The sequence below is a fragment of the Cimex lectularius genome, unplaced genomic scaffold (genome assembly GCF_000648675.2).
Source record: "Cimex lectularius strain Harlan isolate CLEC.00 unplaced genomic scaffold, Clec_2.1 scaffold177, whole genome shotgun sequence".
Taxonomy (NCBI): domain Eukaryota; kingdom Metazoa; phylum Arthropoda; class Insecta; order Hemiptera; family Cimicidae; genus Cimex; species Cimex lectularius.
In genome coordinates, this window is record NW_019392787.1 from 258,679 (window position 1) to 276,546 (window position 17,868).

At 32.6% G+C, this 17,868-nt stretch overlaps 2 protein-coding genes across 3 annotated transcripts; one reads left to right on the top strand and one right to left on the bottom strand.

Moving 5' to 3' along the window:
* Nucleotides 1–278: 278 nt before the first annotated feature.
* Nucleotides 279–11,904, bottom strand: LOC106660856 (venom acid phosphatase Acph-1-like). 2 transcript variants are annotated; one of them, XM_014383851.2, is made up of 7 exons: nt 5,871–6,022; nt 2,708–2,806; nt 2,411–2,650; nt 2,160–2,342; nt 1,969–2,092; nt 568–770; nt 279–509 (listed from the first exon to the last, which is right to left on the bottom strand). In XM_014383851.2, the coding sequence occupies exons 1-7, from the start codon at nt 5,946–5,948 to the stop codon at nt 330–332; spliced, it is 1,107 nt and encodes a 368-aa protein (XP_014239337.1). In that variant the 5' UTR covers nt 5,949–6,022; the 3' UTR covers nt 279–329. The 2 variants fall into 2 exon arrangements, with proteins under 2 accessions (XP_014239337.1, XP_014239338.1); XM_014383852.2 differs by lacking the exon at nt 5,871–6,022 and adding an exon at nt 11,810–11,904 and having other exon boundaries at nt 300–509.
* A 2,446-nt stretch (nt 11,905–14,350) lies between these two features.
* LOC106660857 (pre-rRNA-processing protein esf2-like) lies at nt 14,351–16,979 on the top strand. Its single transcript, XM_014383853.2, has 3 exons — nt 14,351–14,677; nt 16,415–16,580; nt 16,645–16,979. Exons 1-3 carry the CDS (start codon nt 14,410–14,412, stop codon nt 16,946–16,948), a joined length of 738 nt encoding a protein of 245 aa, XP_014239339.1. The 5' UTR covers nt 14,351–14,409; the 3' UTR covers nt 16,949–16,979.
* Nucleotides 16,980–17,868: the final 889 nt, after the last annotated feature.

Consider the following 17,868-nt stretch of genomic DNA (forward strand, 5'->3'; position numbering starts at 1 on the left):
GAAAATGTTTGAATGAGTGGGGAGCTGTTAAACCATCATGGCAAAGTTCCCGTAAAACCTTGTGTTTATTGGGAAATCTTAAAATTTCAATTGACTTATGTTGTGATTAAGAGTATGTTCTATGTACATTTATTTTTCGCACAAATGCCCAGAAGCTGTTTCACAACGATAAACCGTACCCACAGTTCATGTCCGTCCACATTGGCTAAAGTTGCACAGCATAAATCATTCAGTTGCTCTCATGCATATGGCAATTATAAGGAAATATAAGTTGAACCTTTTGAAGTAAAGTAATTTAATGATGAATCATTTGTTACATTTAATGCTTTCTAAGGCTGTGCATCTTTTGTTGGCACAAATTTTTGATTTTTGGGTTTGCATAACGTGTCCAAGTTGTTTGGCAGCATTGGTGCAAATGTTTGGTATGCCTTGTCCAGCGGGCATGGGCTTTCGCAACCTGGAATTACCAACTCTCGAGGCTCCTCGTTGATAGACTTCTTCAAGAAAACCTGCACAGGATGAATAGTCAAAATGACCTCGTAGCCACAAATGAATTTAAATACTTACCTTAAGTCCATGATAAGTCTTTAGATCGTGAAGCTCGATCATGATGAGGCAGTTGAAACCTGGGACCTCTCCATTCCAAACATTCATCGCCTGCATTAAATTTGCCACTGTTGAGTCATGTCCTGCATAATTGTACATCTTCATTTTAGTTTTCCCTTCAACTTTTGCTTTAGAATCATCTAGAATTTTCTTCAATAACGGTCCTAAAATTAAAAACTAAAATTGATTAATTATATATATCACAAATTCTTTAAAATGTATTAAGTACAAATTTATACTTTAGGTAAGGAAAATTAAAGAAAATGGCCAAAATTTAATAAACAGTCTAGTTCATCGTGAAGTGAAAAACTGCTAAAATAATGCTTTTCATAAATTGTGGTTTATCACCCAATATCATCATGCTCTGCATGTTCTCGGTTGAAAATGCCAAAACATGTCTAACAGAAAACAAAAATAGATAAGGTTGATCAAAGACGATTGTTGCTCAGTATCATCACTCTACAAGGACGTCAATGCATATTTTATAAACTATGACAATTCCTTATCTGATAGACCCTAACAGCAAGAATAAGCTAACAAAACTGACTGGAAATAGCCAAACTAAATTTTTTTAATTGATGTGAATTTTTCTCATATATTTTTTAATTAAATAAGTTAAGCCACAAATGAATCAAATTTGAATATCAAGATAACAATATTAATTAGCATATTAATCAAGAGTATGAGTGAGATTATCAGAAGAAGAATCATTCTAACCCAATACAGAATTTCCTATACGCAGTTGAAAACATGGACACTTGTTTTTGGAAGCCTGCATTTGTGTCTGTCTTGTAGGAAAAAGTTGCTCAATGTGTCCCAGTTAATTTAAGCTCTTTTTAGGGAGTGAGTAAGAATGCCTGAGAATGAGATTGTTCTAGAGTACTGAGGAAACTGGAGTTGCTCTGTAATATAGATTTTTTTAAATTATTGCAGGTAATCTTATTATTGTATATATACTAAGTTTGATGATAGGGATATGGGATAATGGGGTTTTGTAAGAATGTATTTATATGAGTGAATTTTTGTGATGGAATATCAAGTACCCATCGATCCTTAATTGGATTAGGTATCGTATGCATAGTTGTTTATGTATGTAGAGGGTTATGGAGGAATATCTAGTACTCTATGATACTACTTGACTGTATGTAAATAAAGAAATCATGTATTTAGAAATGACTGAGCGTGTTTATTGATAGCCCCTTGAGCCAAACTTTGTTGATCGTCAAGATAAAACCAAAATCTGACCCAGGAACACCCAAATACTGAAATGGGTGATTCTTGCGGCTTGCCACGATAAGTCATAGGCTTGGTTCTGGGCTTTAGATATAAGTTTAAAAAATATACATTTTAAAATTTTATTACCTCCCTTGATTTTTTTAAGTTCTTTCGAGCAAACATTTAGTTCAAAGCTGTAAGCAGTTACTTCCTTCATTTTATCTGGATAAACTGACTTGGTCCATTCAGGAAGTTTATAGTTCAAACCTTCCTAAACATAAAAGCCAAAATGTGTCAATAAAAATAAAATAAAATCCAAAATAAAACATAAAACTAACTTCTGCTTTCAATGTGCTGTAAATGTCTTCAACATCCCAAGGAGTCTTAACAGTGACACCGGTGTGATTTGTTAAATAAGTGTACAATTGTTCATAAGATTTAATTTTGTCTTGAATCGTCTTGTTTTTCAATGCTTCTTCAAGTGACTCAGAATACTTCGGGCATCCACGCACTAGGAGCAACTGAAACATTAATTAAACCTCAAATACCTAAATTAATAAAAAAAATAATAATGATAAAATAAATTTACCCGATCTTGTTTAAGGTGTTGGTAGTTCAGAGGTACTGCTTGCCATAGCAAATTCTTGTTCCAAATTTGAGGACCTTTAGGTGGAAATAAGCCAGCAAACATGTACTGGCAGCTTGCTTTGGTCCGGTCAACATCAGTGGACATAGCAAACACTTGGTCAGAGTTGAATTGGTCTCCAAGGAAATGTCCGTATCTTTTTCTCAACCATTGTCCCAACTTGTATTGATGCATCTTCCCTTCCTAAAAAGGAAAAATCAAACTTTTAAAACTTATTTGATAATATACTTAATAAATTACATTTGTCAACTGTCCCCAGCCATAAGGACTGAATGTGTCATTTATGTAAGGGTCATTTGGATATGTACTGGCAGGTGTCCTCTCCCCATGCCTGAACACCTGAAATATATAAAGAAGTTAGTAAATCAAAAACATATTAGTAATAATTAAAAAAAAAAAAGTAAAACATGTTAGTAATGTTTTGAAATGTTATACTGAGGTCTCACAAGATGATGGTCATTTCATTTTCATATTTTCGTTTATTAATTTTCAACCATATTACATTTTAAACAGTGAATTGCACATCTAGCCTATGTCTGCATATTTTCAAACCTGTCAAACATATTTTTAAATATTTCAATATCTTCCGTGATTAGTTTGCATGTTATTTAATAAATTTTGTTCTTTTTACAAGTTTATAAAATTGGACAGTCTGTGAGTGGTTTTGTTCTATCTTTAAATTTTTATTTATATATTTTTTTAAACCCTGCAAATAAGACACAGATATCCAGCCAAACGGGCAGTTATCTCAAAATCTAAAAAAAGCAAAGGTGACGGTCAAAGATGTGATTGTAGATTATGATAGATTGTAGACAAATACAGAAGAAAAAAAATCCTGGCATGTCAGTGTGATGGGAGAACCATGGCAGATCAAGACTAGATTTTGTCCTAAAATGTAGCCTTTCCATGCCTACCAAAAGCAGTATAATTCTAAGCAATATTGACTTCCACCAAATCAGTGTTATTGTGGGAAATAAATTTTTAGCCTCTTAATTAGGGGATGGAACGGTCTGGTGTTGTGCCCTCTGGGGGTCTTGCTCTTAGTGTCATGTGGGGTGGATGTATGATGCTGGGGTCTTGCTTTGGGGGCTTTAATCCCAGGATTATCGGACAGATGTAGATTTTTCCATAACTCTTTTTATGATGTAAATGGTTGTTATCCATGCTCCTATACGTCCGTAATACACAATCAATTTCTAAATTCAAACCCATTCACGCTCTCACTCACTCTTAAATATGCTCTTTTCTATTTACATTCCCTTCACTCAGTTAGGGTAGTAGAGTACTCAATATTCTTCCATCATCCTATATGCTTATTATATAACTAACCTAATTGAGGGCTATGGTGTACTCAATGCTTTGCCATTGGCCCTCTCACACTATACATTCATATACATTCACTCTCAACATATGCTAGGAACACAAAACTATCAGTATTACATACAATGAAACAACCCTGTTTCCTTGAAGAATTGGAATAGGGGACCTAAATACCACTCAGATGCTCAAGCACAATTATCACATCATATGGCATTCCTACATGCTCTCTATAAGGTCCAAGGAATTGCTCTCTTCAATTAGTTTGGACAGATTGAGCAAACTTTCACTGCATGCCAAACATATATGGGCTTTGGTCCAAAAGTCAGACTGCGTGACAACCTCGCATAGCCTATCGACACTTTTCTTGATATGAGCCAGCCAGTGAAAATAGTTGATTTATTGTGGAGTAAAGCCTTGGGCTTTTCATTGTTGGTTGTGGCCATTTATTGAGTTAATTTTCTTTGTATGGTATGTAGTAATGTGAAAAGTAAGTTATGTGGCCAAAACAATGAAGTAGACAGACCAAAATGATCTAAAACAACCAAATTAAATATTTATGACATAGATTCGCCAGTACACCTATATCTTGTGAAATTTCATCATCGCGCCGGTGGGTTTTTGAACCTGGATGTTGGATGTTTGTTGTTCTAAATAATTCTCCCTCTAGGGGAAGGGTAGATTATTAGATTATTATCTAGTTAATAAAAGAACTATTATACAGTACATTTTGATCTTACAATTAGTCAAAAGACCTAGAAGCAGAAAGAAATATGTATTAAATTAGTTCTTTTTTGTTTATAAATGGCAAACATTCATTCAAAACGATCAAATATTTCCAGGAAAATAGAATTAGGGGAAAATGAAAGTGGATTAACATGGGTTGAAAATTAAAAAAAAATTCAATAAAATTTTTCTTTTCTTTTCATTGAAAATAATATTTTAATATTTATATTTTAAAACTTTCTTTTAAAATTGTTAATATAACTCTTTTCTATTTCTAGTTCTATTAAAATAGTTAATGTAACTTCACAAGTGTGCCAAAATTAGATTTATTTTAGATCATGTGCAAGAGTAGTGCGACATGGAGTTTCTGTTAGCGATTATTTATATTGTGTAAGAATGTTTTTTGTTAGTTCATTGTCTCCTTGTGTCACGTTGAATGGTTAATTAATATGTCTCAGATAAGGGCAAGATAGATACAAATGAAAATTACCATAATTGGGAATATTATAACGGCCATTTTGTTTTGAAAAGAATGTCTGTGGGATCTTTGGGAATTTTTTAAATACAATTTTACTTAACAGATTCCCTAAAAATACTCGTTTGATAAAACTATGCTGAAACGAGCAATAAGAAGTTATAAATAAATAATTTCCGAATTTGTCTTTTTATTGGTTGTAAAATTCGTAAAAAAAACGAATTGGCTATGCTAAGTCAAGATTATTTTATTTTATTTTCAATTAAATAGTAATTTCATTTTTTTACTATTCCCCCTTTTGCCACCCGTAAATGAACGCAAACAAATGATTATACAAGTTTATTGTTGTGTGTTTGCGAGCGGCGTTGACAGAACAACTTTGGTGGTCTTTTTTTATATGCTGGATAATCACGAGAAGTTGGCGAACTTTTCAAACGTCTGTGGACGCCGGCGTCTTTTAGCTGTTTGGGGAAAAGTATGAGCAAAAAATATTTTATTCGATATATACCGGACATATTGAATTTTGTCCATTGCACTTTTTAAATTTTTTATTTGTTTAAACTTCTTATATTATAATCCGGTTTTTATGACCTTGGAATTGTAATTGTTTGCATTTACAACGCATATTTACCTTTTTATTTAATTAATCGATAAATAAGTTTCCTTACGACTATTTTATGATTTAAAGAAAATAATTGTGCAGAAGAAAAACTAGTTATTAAATCAAAGATCCATGTTTGTTGCATTCAACAAAATTCGAATCCATATGTGCAATATAAATTTTAAAAAATCGTTTGAGGATGAAATAAAATTTCTGGCTCGATAAACAGTCAGTAAAGAGTCATTAGAAGATAATGAAATCTTTATAGTTACGTAATGCATTACCAGATGTATAAGACTGAGGCTGTCTTGGTGGGCCATGGTCAAGTTGGCTAAAACAGCCAGTAAAAATGCCTGAAACATTTTGCCTATTTGTTGAAAGTAGCCAGGGAAGAATCAACCTTGCTGAACCCCACCACGTGCAGAAGACAACTGGTTTACCGAAACCGATGTCTTACTTTTTTGTTTTACAAGTTTCTCGAGATTGGTGGGAGAATTTGTAGTAAGGAAATGTACAAGGTGATCGCAATATGCGACAAGATTACGCGATTGATGAAGATAATTGAATAAATTCCGTGACTTGGAGAGATTCTTTTATGATCCTTTGCAGTTGTAGTTATAATTTACAAGGATTTTCATTCTACACGATTATAAAATTCGTACTGACCTGCAAAATACAACAGATATCTTCTACATTTAAAAATATTTGCAAAGCAACCAAGATGAACAGTAGGTTAAGGATGTAGATACAAAGTCGTATGAATAACCGTTTAACTCCGTTTACAAAGAACATTAGTTTTACAAAAATGTAGAAAACTCACTTTTGAAATACAAAGTAAAACTATACGATGTACAAAGCGTTTTTGCACGTGTAAAGTCGTTTTATAGGTTTTAATAATAATTTTTGTTGTACAAAGCATTTATAATTAAAAGTGAATAACGATGTAAACAGGATTTGGCGTTTACACAAAGTCCTATTTATGAGGGACAATATATTTTGGCAGTACATAGAAATACGCACGTGCAACGTATTTGAGAAGTATAAAGTATACGTAAAAAGTATAGTATAAACATTAATTAATTGTAATTTATGTATATAGATTGTATACAGTATTAGCGACGTACAAAATATTTACATTAAATATATTTAGGATGTGCATAGTGTGTGGTATTTATCACTATCTCCAAATAAGATGTGCATAGTATTGAGTAGGTATAAAGTATTTCTAACGAACAGTATTTAGTTGTAATTTATGTATTTAGGATGTATACAGTATTAGCGACGTACAAAGTATTTTCAATGAACAGTATATTCAGTGAGGAATCTTTGATGATCGCGCAATGCCGAAACGAGTTTGACAACATATTTAATCTACAGAAATACACAAGCCGAAATTATTTAACACACATTATTAACACATTATTAAATACGTACAAAGCATTTCTTACGAACTGTATTTAATTTCAATTATACATTTAAGATGTACACAGTATTAAGTACGTACATAGTATTTTTTATGAACAGTATTTAATTGTAATTTATATATTTAGGATGTATACAGTATTAGCGACGTACTAAGTATTTTCAATGAACAGTATATTCAGTGAGGAATCTTTGATGATGACGCATGCCGAAACGAGTTTATTTATTTATTTATTTTTACGAGGTTCGCAACAGCAGAGGTCATATAATCCCTCAGGGTGCCGGTGTTTTTGAAAAAAAAAACATTTGTAAGTATGTCGGGTTAGAACGCAGGGCCGCTGGATTCGAACCTTGGACCTTTACCTTACAGTGATGAGCGCCGTGACAAAGACTAAACCTTGCGGCCACCGACCCCCCCCCCCCAAAAAAAAAANAAAAAAAAAAAAAAAAAAAAACGAGTTTGACAACATATTTAGGCTACAGAAATACACAAGCCGAAATTATTTAAGTTGTACACAGTATTAAATACGTTTTATGAACAGTAACATTACAAACAGTAGTACATTTCTTACTAACTGTATTTAATTTCAATAATACATTTAGGATGTACACAGTATTAAGTACGTACATAGTATTTTTTATGAACAGTATTTAATTGTAATAATTTAATTAGGATGTATCCTGTATAAGCGATGTACAATGTATTTTCAATAAATCATACATTTACAGTGTACGTAGTATAGAATACATACAATACATTTAGTATGTTGACAGGATTTAATACGTAATTTTTTTCTAAGAAGCAATGTATTTAAGGTGTAAAATCTCTTAGACCTGGTTTTAATTGTAATATTGTAATTATTATGTATTATTATTCAGAAATCGTGAGATGTGGTCTGGTGTGATGTAGGTTTCAGAAAAACATTTTCTTTATCGTGCCAACGTTTCGATAAAGAAAATGTTTTTCTGAAACCTAATCACACCAGACCGCATCTCACGATTTCTGAATAATTATCGATTAACGGTCCTAATCACAACACATTATTATGTATATAGTATCAGCGGCTAACAAGTATTAAAATAAACAATATATTTACAGTACATAGAAATACGCATGTGCAACGTATTTGAGACGTACACAGTATTAAATATGTAAAAAGTATTTCGAATGAACAGTATTTAATTTTAATAATGTATTTAGGATGTTTATAGCTTTAGAGGCGCTCAAAGTATTTACAATAAATAATATATTTAGGATGTACATAGTACATAGTAGTAAGTACAATGCATTTAGAATGTAGACCAATTAAAGTCGTAGTTGACTTCTAAGTGGCAATTATTTCATCTGTAAAAACTCTCAAGGGCGTTTTGTTTACATTTTAATAATGTACATATTTAATATGTAAAGAGTATTATGGGTGTACATAGTATTAATGTGAAGAATACATTTAGGCTGTATGTAAAAATACACATATGTAATGTATTTAATAGTATTAAGTACGTACAATGTATTACTTATGAATTATATTTGATTTTAATAGTATATTTAAACAAAACATTTAGGATGTATAGTACATAGTATTAAATAGATAAGTATAATTTATTTATAATGTACACAGTATAAAATGAATACATAGTATTTCTTACGAGCTTATTTATGTACCCGCCCTATAAAGGACATAATTTACATCTAGCATTCCTTCTTCTATTGTTAGGACTGTTAGGCACGTACTCTCTATCCTTCGAATTTGTATAATTTATTTCCTCATGAAAATCGCAAGTTGGTGTTTGGGTAAAGGGGCACAGGTGGGATAATGAGATTTTTAGCTTCTTTTTTACACATGGGAAAAGGATTACAACCTTGTATGTTCGAGGTTCGGTCTTAAGAAATTTGAAATCGGCTATGAAAAACTTAATCTGTAGAATTATTTAATATTGTTTTGCTCCAATGATGACCTAAAATTAGATCGAAAGCTTGGCAGTACCAACAGAATTTGCTTTATCTCAATAACATACCGTGATCCAGAGTATTCAAGGGCAGAAAAGTGGTCGACCCTCGTTAAAAATTGTGCAATCAACTGATTTAAGGCAAGGCTGAGAAATTTCAAAAGGGTTTGCCGAAAATTGACTTGACCAGTTTACCTAAACACCAAAGAAGTATTGAGCAGATCTTAGCTTTAAGGCTTTTTGATTTCTTGTATTTCAGCGAGTTCTTTTTTAAATTACACGGGATATACAGTTGTGAAACTTGTTTGATGGAAACGAAACTTCTCTTGCCACCAGGAAGTGTGGAATCAGACTCATTTTGTTTTGAAGCGTCTTTTTCATTAGGAGAATCACAAATATTTCGATAACTTCAGCCTTAATTAACTACTTATAGATTTTTTCTAATTTTGAGATATCTCCCTGAATTTCGCGGCGTGATGAACATGATTCATTTCCGATCACTCTTTCGTTCTGGAAAACAAATAGGCAAAGCTGAAGGCAAAATAAGTCTGGGGAGAATTTATTCGCTTTATAAATTTATGAAAAGCCCGACAACAACGCAGAAGACCACTGAAGATGGCGAGAAGCTGAAACGCGTATGATATACCAAAAAAGTGAGGTCACATCAAAATGACCGAAAACGAAAAATATATCCATTATTTTATCATAATAATGGATGTATTTTTATGATTTTTCTAATTTTCCACAAAATTTGTTTTAAAATTCCACGACTTATTTTGGTGTTTCTTATTTAACATCTTATTTATGAATATAACCGATTATAGAAATAATTAGAGCCCCACCATGGACACTACCCTTAATTCTCTTTGATGAGGTGGCAAAATAGAAGAAGACAGATACACCCCCTCCCCAAATATACAAGTATATATATATGTTCAGTATACAACAATACACTATTGGGTTCAAGATGGCAACAGGTGTCGGTGCCGCTGCTTGCATGGAGAGTGAGGTAGAAACGCTGACATTCCTCCGTTTGACAAGTGTGTACATGGTGGAACTGAATGCCACATCCCTTGTGATTGTTGAAAGAAAACAAAAAAATACATTCATAATATGCACAGACTCCCAAAGTGCAATATAGGAACTCAGGAGAAGAGCATCCATAGGTCCATTAATAAGAAAAATATAAAAGCAATTGAAAGGCATTGTTGTCAGTGAAAAAAAAGGTTGTCTTGGCGTAGGTTTCCGGGCACATTGGTATAACCGGGAACGGACAAACAGATAAGGCAGCGAAGTTAGCATGATGAGAACACACAACCCCACCTCCTCTACATCCAACAGATTCATGAACAATGATTGTTAATGCATTAAAAAAATGAATGGAGAAGCTGCTGGAATGAAAGAAACACATCCAAATTATACAAATATAAAAAAATTCAGTCCCTGGCCTGCAGAGGCTGAGTCTACAAGAGAAAAGGTCATACCAGGTTGCGCAAAAGTCATACCAAGATCACACACAATGGAGGTGAGACCAAGTAGATGCCTGTTATGTGGAGAACTTAACATTGTAAAGCACATAATAACAGACTGCAAAGAACTAAGTCTTAAGAAAGGTACAACATCCCGAATGACCTATGAATGGTCTTGAGGCATAGGAGCAGGAACAAATAGTGATCCAGTACCATAAATATTTTTTATTCAACCTTCATGTATGAGATATGTATTATATGTTGGCACAAATGTATTTATTTGTGTGAATGGAGGGGATTATTCCCAATTAACCCATGAAATATCAAGTTCTCTGGGTTAGTGTAAATTAATTGTGGGGTTTGATTGGAATTTATTAGCGTGAATGGAGGGGCTTATACCCAATTACCACCAGGGATATCAAGTACTTGTGGGATAGTGCGAATGCTAACCAGATTATTATGTTTTAATTTTTATGTGTATTAATGTTATTTTATCCACAATTGACAAGCCACTGAGCTATTAAAGCCTGTCGAGGCTAACTATAGGACCAACAGAACAGAGACAGTTACCATTAGGTCATGCAACATCAAAATAATATATATTATAAAAAAGGAAAACATCTCTCCAAAATAAAAGTATAAAACATTGTTGTCCAGTTGTTAAAATCCACTTTCATTCAGTTTATTTTTGGGGAAAATTATAGCTATCATTATAATACTTTCAACAAAATTTTATTGTAATGTATTATTTATCATAAAATTTTGTCATTTTTTCATTTTATTGCAATAATTTTATTGCAATTTAAATATTCTGTTTCCATAACCACATAATACAATTTTTATTGTAGTTTAGAAGCTGTCACTGCGGTTATTCTCATCTTCACCTGCATCATTCTACTGTTGTCACTGACAATATGTAAAGGAGTTTCAATTTAATGGTAAATCAGATAGAAGGCTATATAAATATAAACATGAAATTCAAAATCAATATGTTTTTAATGTGGGGATTAAGAGTTCAACATCGTATAAAGTTAGTTGTTTAATTATAAGGGAATCAAGTATATTTAAGTAAATTTTCAGTGAAAAGCTAAGATTGTTGATTGATTTTGTTGCTCAATTATTACTATGATATCAGGGTGCTTAAGATGATCTGTACATTTTGACTAATTGCGATTTAATAAGAATTTTATTTTAACTTACTAGATACCTGATATATTTCTATTTTTTATTATATTTTTTTTAATGTGGATTTTGTAAAGATTTTCTATTTTTTATTTATATATATATATATGTTTTTTAAACTTTTCCATAGATAAAAAAATAGTTTTGATTAAACATCTGTAGAGACATTCCAAAAATATATAAATAATAAAATTACATATTACCAGATGGACAAGCTTGAGGCTCTGGTGAGCCATGCTCAACGTGGAAGAAACTACATGAAGACATGCCTACAATTTGCTACTGTCGTAATGTCGACTATTGTCATCGCATATAAAATAAAAATAAGAACATGTCTGTTTGATACAGTTTTTTTATTAATAAACTTCTGAGGGTTCTAAGAATTTTGCCATATGGTCAAAAACTGGTTTATAATGATGTAATGAAATTTATTTATAAAAATAATATAATAATGATGAAACAAAACATGATTTATATAAACTATCATCATTTCTATTCCTAGAGAACTGATTAAAGTCAGTTACAGCATATTGTACATTACATTCAACGACTTCGGATCTCCTATAAAAATATTATAATTAATTAATTTACTGTGATAATTATTGTTATTGTTCTTTTTTTTTAGATGAGTAACTGGAAAGAACAGACAAAGTATTAATGTATGAATGTGAAATATTATATTTTAGCTATTAGATATATTATTATTATTTATTTTATATTATTAATTTAGCTATTAGATATATATTTTAATTATTAGATTTAGTGTTTAGCATTATGATTATGTGATTATTATTGTTCACAAATAATCTGGATCACAGAATTTTGTAGACAAAAAAACAAATTCCCTTGTTATATGCCAAGCTTTTGACCTATTTTAAGGTCATCTTCAGTGCAAAACAATGTTGGGACTGAGTCGATCTTCAAAGAAATTGGAAACCATCTATTAAATACTTAATCATGTCACTTTGCTGACTTTTAAAGATTGTTTTGCCCTGATGATGACTAAAGATTGACAGATAACAACATAATTTTTTTTTCATCCTGAGATCCAGATTATTAACGAGTAAAAATGTGGTCGATGCATCTAACAATAGAATTATTCTTCTTCTTATTTTTTGAAAGCAACCATGTTATGTTAAATTATTATATCTTTTTGTAGTATCTAAGCGATTCAGGGCAAAAATTTTTTTCATTTGCAATATGATTACAAGTAGGCGAAAAAAAAAAAAAAAAAAAAAAAAAAAAAAAAACGGCAGCAAAGTTTTCAGTCGGATAATATGATGTCCACTAGATTTTTATGTTTAAAAAATAAATCTATCTTTACTTTAAATTTTTTTTAACAACTTCCTCTGACAGTTTAGATTTATTGTGAATTTTCTGTGGTCCACAGGGTGATGAACTTATAGTTAGGCAATTACTGACCATTTTGGTAATTTGGATGATTTGGATGTAATCCTTATAAAATGTTATTATAAAAAAGAATTGTTAAAGAATTACTTTTCTGGCTGATCTCTGAATCACATCATGAGAGTAGTCAGGCTTAAGGAGCATCAAATTGTCAATATTCAAGAGCCATAAAATTTTGGGTACAGAATGCAGGTATGCCCGATTACAGAATTGAGAGGATAGGACTATGAAGATTGGCAAACAGCTGAATTTGAACAGTTCAATTCAAAAGTTGACATTCATGTCATCTGTGTCCTAGTAGCATAACCAACTTTAATCATGGGACATCCATCTAGCGCTTAATTTCAATTATAAGCCTCAATTCAGGAAATGGAGCAGTCTGGATTCGGAGGAGCCCTATTTGCATTTCAGAAACAGTACAGAGTGGTTGAGGATCATTGGTCAATTTAGGGTGGCTTGTACCAACAAGATACAAAATACACTGGGCTAGGTATTGATTCTCAATTTCCTTGTCAGACATGTGAGATGGGAGAATTAACTTTATTTTAATTTGCCCAATATATAAAAAAATCAGGCACAAATACCTCTCGCTAAATATTCCTTTGATTAAAATATTGTCCCCTCAAAATAAAGAAGAAAATAATTTATTTATGATTATAGCTAGTTTACTAAAACTAAGGCATTTTATTATTTCGGAGAAGAAATCTAGCTAAGTTATTTTAGTTTTAGTTTATTGTAATATTACATTTATTTAATTTTTCTTTACTTCTTTTGTTAATATATATTTGGATTGTTCTTTTTTCTCCTTTTTCATTATTTTGTTATTTTTTGATTCTCATATAATATTGTAAACATGTAATATACATAAGCCTGTCCTATATACAGGGGGAAAAAAGAAAAAAAAGAAAAAAAAATTGATTGCCTATCACCACATTTTCAATGTTAGCAAATTAAAACATTGGGAAACGTGGTTCAAAAGTAAGTGTCCATGTGTCAGCCTCGCATGGCCTATTCTTAATCGGCTGAGGATGACCTTTCTTCCATTTTCATACAATGTGTTTTTGTTGTTTTATTTGAAGACTTATTTTTTTATATAAATTTATTTATGCAAAATAATATTCCTTGAAAAAGTATATATTTGTAATTTGGATCTTTTCCGTTTAATGTATAAATAACTCTTCCTTTAAGAAGAAGTTTACTTTTAAGTGCAATAATTTAATATTTAAGTTCTAAAATTTTATATTATAACAGTGTTAATTTTTCAAAAATCATCTCAGTAAATGATGTTTTTCTAATAGTCACAGTCGACTATCGCCCAGCCCTAGGATAACATCGATATTCGATGCTCAACATGAGAGGTAATGTATAATGTTTATGTTATAATAACACGCGTGTCATGTTCGTTGAGGAGCCGATGCCATTGACAGAAGGAGGTGAGGAGAACGTTCCTGGTGAAGATGAACAGCCTGAAAACGACGTTGCCAGCCAAAAAGACGAGGAGGACGATTTATGGAAGAAACCGAAGGAAATCTTCAAAAGAGGAGTCGTCTATCTATCTTTCATCCCTCCAGGAATGACCCCAACTGTCCTCAGAAACCTGCTCTCGAAGCATGCACCTGTGGGCAGGCTCTTTCTACAAGAGGTGAAAGAGAAAAGAGGGAAAGGTTTGTCAAATCGACCTTTAAATTTTTTGTAAAAATGTTGTCTTTAACGATTTTGAAGCTGTTGACTTGCTTCTGCATGAATGAAGAATTTTTCTTGGGTGAGGTAGTCACAGTAAACAGAACTCCAGATTGCTTCATGTGCCTAAGCCTTAGCTTTGTGCCAAAGTTATTGGTTCAATAAAATCAGGCATGCAAGACAAACATGACTATTTGTACAAAGTTCATAGTGTGTTTACAGTTTGGCATTACATTAAAGACTTCAGTTGATGTTGACGTTGAAACGTGCTGAGCTTGCTTTGTGTTCTGCCTCAGCCTGAGCCAATCGGGTGCTGGTTCCTCAAAATCAGGCACAAGTCAAACATATTTGTGTAAAGTTCATAGTGTGCTTATTTCAGTGGTCAGTTTAGTACTTGGGGCATAATGTTAATGTGTTTATTAAAATCAGGCGCAAGTCCTACCTATACATGGGTTATCATCACTATTTGTTGGTATTTTGATAGATCGAGGAAGCCAAAAATTACAAGGGCAGAAATGTTTGGCTCTTAAACTAAATATTCAGAGCACGTATACTTCATTTATGTTACGTGTACTTCAGTTTGATTAGAGGCTATTATGCTGGCTACCCAGGCAGTCACTAGGGCATTAAACTTACACATCATTTGCATATGAATAGTGCTGAATTGCAAAAATAAATAAAGGACACGGAGGAGGAGAGGGGAACGAAGAAGTGGATAGGCCATACCAGGCTACACATGGACTCTCTCATTAACACGTTGACTGCATCCTATGCATGACCATTTTGGTTGCCCACATCGGAATCCAATTTGTCCCTGTTATTTCAAAATATTGTAAATAATTTTAAGTATTTGTATTACGTTTATCTAAGTGATTTAATTTATATGACACAACAGTTGTGGCTCCTGCAGCACTAAGTAAACCAAATTTGGTGTGTAATTGAATAAAAAATTGAAACGATTATACACCCTTTCTCAGGCAGCCCTAGGAATTTTAAACGGATTTATGTAACGGGTAAAGTGGCAGGAGAGTTTAAAAAGCATAAACAGGAGAATGCAGACTGTCTGCCAGATAGAGAGTTGGTATGATGCACATGTCCAATTGTCCTCAGTACTAGTAACTCTGAAGCGTAAAAATAATAAAAAATATTAAAGGTGGGGTGAGTATGAGTTTGTACTGTTTTTGTGAATGATGGTTCTACTCTCATTACCATAAATTACAAAACTGTGAAGCATATTCTAACAATGTGTGAACAGCTTGTGCCACACTGGATCAGGAGTGGGCATCTACAAGTCTAAAAAGACTTTTGAAATACGCCACATATTACTTCATAAAATTAAGTAAAATGTGTGTTCAGAATGAAAGTTAGGCAAGTAAGTAAAGTAATTCTCATACTTAATGTATGGGTAACCATTGGGTTCAGAACCACTTTACACATTAATGTCCACATTAATTTTAAATAAAATTCCAAGGGCTATGCTGGGACACAGAACCGCTTGGCCCCCGTGGCCCCTTATAACCTAAATGCTAATTCTCACACAGAAAAGCTCTTGGCAATATAAAAATACTGCTTGTCATGCTGACCCGTTTTTATTGTCAGACTGGAAAAAGGCAGAACAGAAAAAATCTTGTTTAATGTTTTCAAAAATTTAACAATTTTGTTACTTTTCTTTATTAACGTTCTCTCGCTGTTTAGTTACACCACACTTTTAATTATTACAGTAAAGAAAAAAGCATACAAAACTGAAAGCTACACAGAAGGATGGGTTGAATTTTTGAAGAAACGACATGCCAAGAAGATAGCAGAGTTTCTTAACAATACGAAAATCGGAGGGAAGAAAAAGAGCAAATTCCACGATTATCTTTGGAACTTGAAATACCTACCTCGGTAATTTATCACATATGTTATTTAAAAAAAAGTCCGATAATCAATTAGTTCCTTTTTTTTACAGATTCAAGTGGGTACATCTTGTCGAGAGGCTTAATTATGAATCAGCATTACTTAAGCAGAGGATGAGGAACGAAATAAGCCAGGCGAAGAAGATAGCGAACCACTTTAAAGACAACGTCGACCGTGAGGAGAGGATAAGGAGGAAGAAGAAGACACAAGAAAACAAAGATGATACTAAACAAGAACAGAAAGAGGAGAAAATACCACTTAGGAAATTCGCACAGAGGAAAACTATGGAAGATATCAAAATGAAGAAGAAATCACAAGAAAACAGGGAAGACTTTCTCAAAAACCTTTTCGCTTGATTCATTGTTTATGGCAAGCAAATGTTGTAAATAACTATTTAATTTTTGTAAATAAATATAAATTTCTATGAAATATCTTTCTTCTTATTATTATTTTGACGAGGGTATTTCAACTACGAGGTTATATGCTGGTGTTTTTGAAAAAAAGCCCATTTGTAAGTATAAGTGGCCCTGCATTCAAACCTGGGACCTTTAGCTTACAGTGATGAGCGCCATGTTAACGATGTACCACCATAGCTAAAAGATACCGACATCCCCCTTATAAATTTATAGCATGTAGAACCTATAAAGGCACAAACTTGACAAAACATAGGTTATCTCATTAAAGATGATATAAGGTGAAATGAGTATGAGTGAAAATGTAGACCAGTGAGAATAGACAGACCCAGTAAAGTGATCATTGTTGAACAGCTCAACATCATACACGCGTTAAAAATATATTAATTATAATTAAATATAACATTAATTATAAATTGTATAGGCTGCAGCTTCCCATATTTTAGCCATATAACCAGTGATCTTTTTTATTTTTTTATTTATTTATTTTTTTTGTATTGGCTTTATAGCCATAAACCATGTGTAGCCATGCCGCAGCCAACGCGGACCGCCGGAATGGGGGAACCCATCCACCCACGGCACTGCACCCCCATGGTGAAGCAGTAGACCCCCACATACCAGCGGCCCCCGCAACGCCCGGCCGCCGCCACAACCACCACTCGATTCTAATGCTTCCCTTTATACATTATGATTAATCTTAGTTAAATATTTAAATAGCAACTTATACACATTTATACTCCCTGAATATAATAACGCCCTGTAGTCAAAAGGCGTATCCACGATTTTCCCTAGCGCATCAAACAATTAATTTCTTGTCTGTCTGTATTTTACACATTTCGTAACTATACGCTCCATCGATTCTT

Coding starts and splice junctions, on each gene's coding strand:
- LOC106660857 (XM_014383853.2), top strand. CDS start 14,410: ATGTTCGTTGAGGAGCCGATGCCATTGACAGAAGGAGGTGAGGAGAAC. Junction 14,678..16,414: donor GAAAGAGAAAAGAGGGAAAG/GTTTGTCAAATC, acceptor TAATTATTACAG/TAAAGAAAAAAGCATACAAA. Junction 16,581..16,644: donor AACTTGAAATACCTACCTCG/GTAATTTATCAC, acceptor TTTTTTTTACAG/ATTCAAGTGGGTACATCTTG.
- LOC106660856 (XM_014383851.2), bottom strand. CDS start 5,948: ATGTTTCAGGCATTTTTACTGGCTGTTTTAGCCAACTTGACCATGGCC. Junction 2,343..2,410: donor AACACCTTAAACAAGATCGG/GTAAATTTATTT, acceptor TTAATGTTTCAG/TTGCTCCTAGTGCGTGGATG. Junction 510..567: donor AGACTTATCATGGACTTAAG/GTAAGTATTTAA, acceptor CATCCTGTGCAG/GTTTTCTTGAAGAAGTCTAT.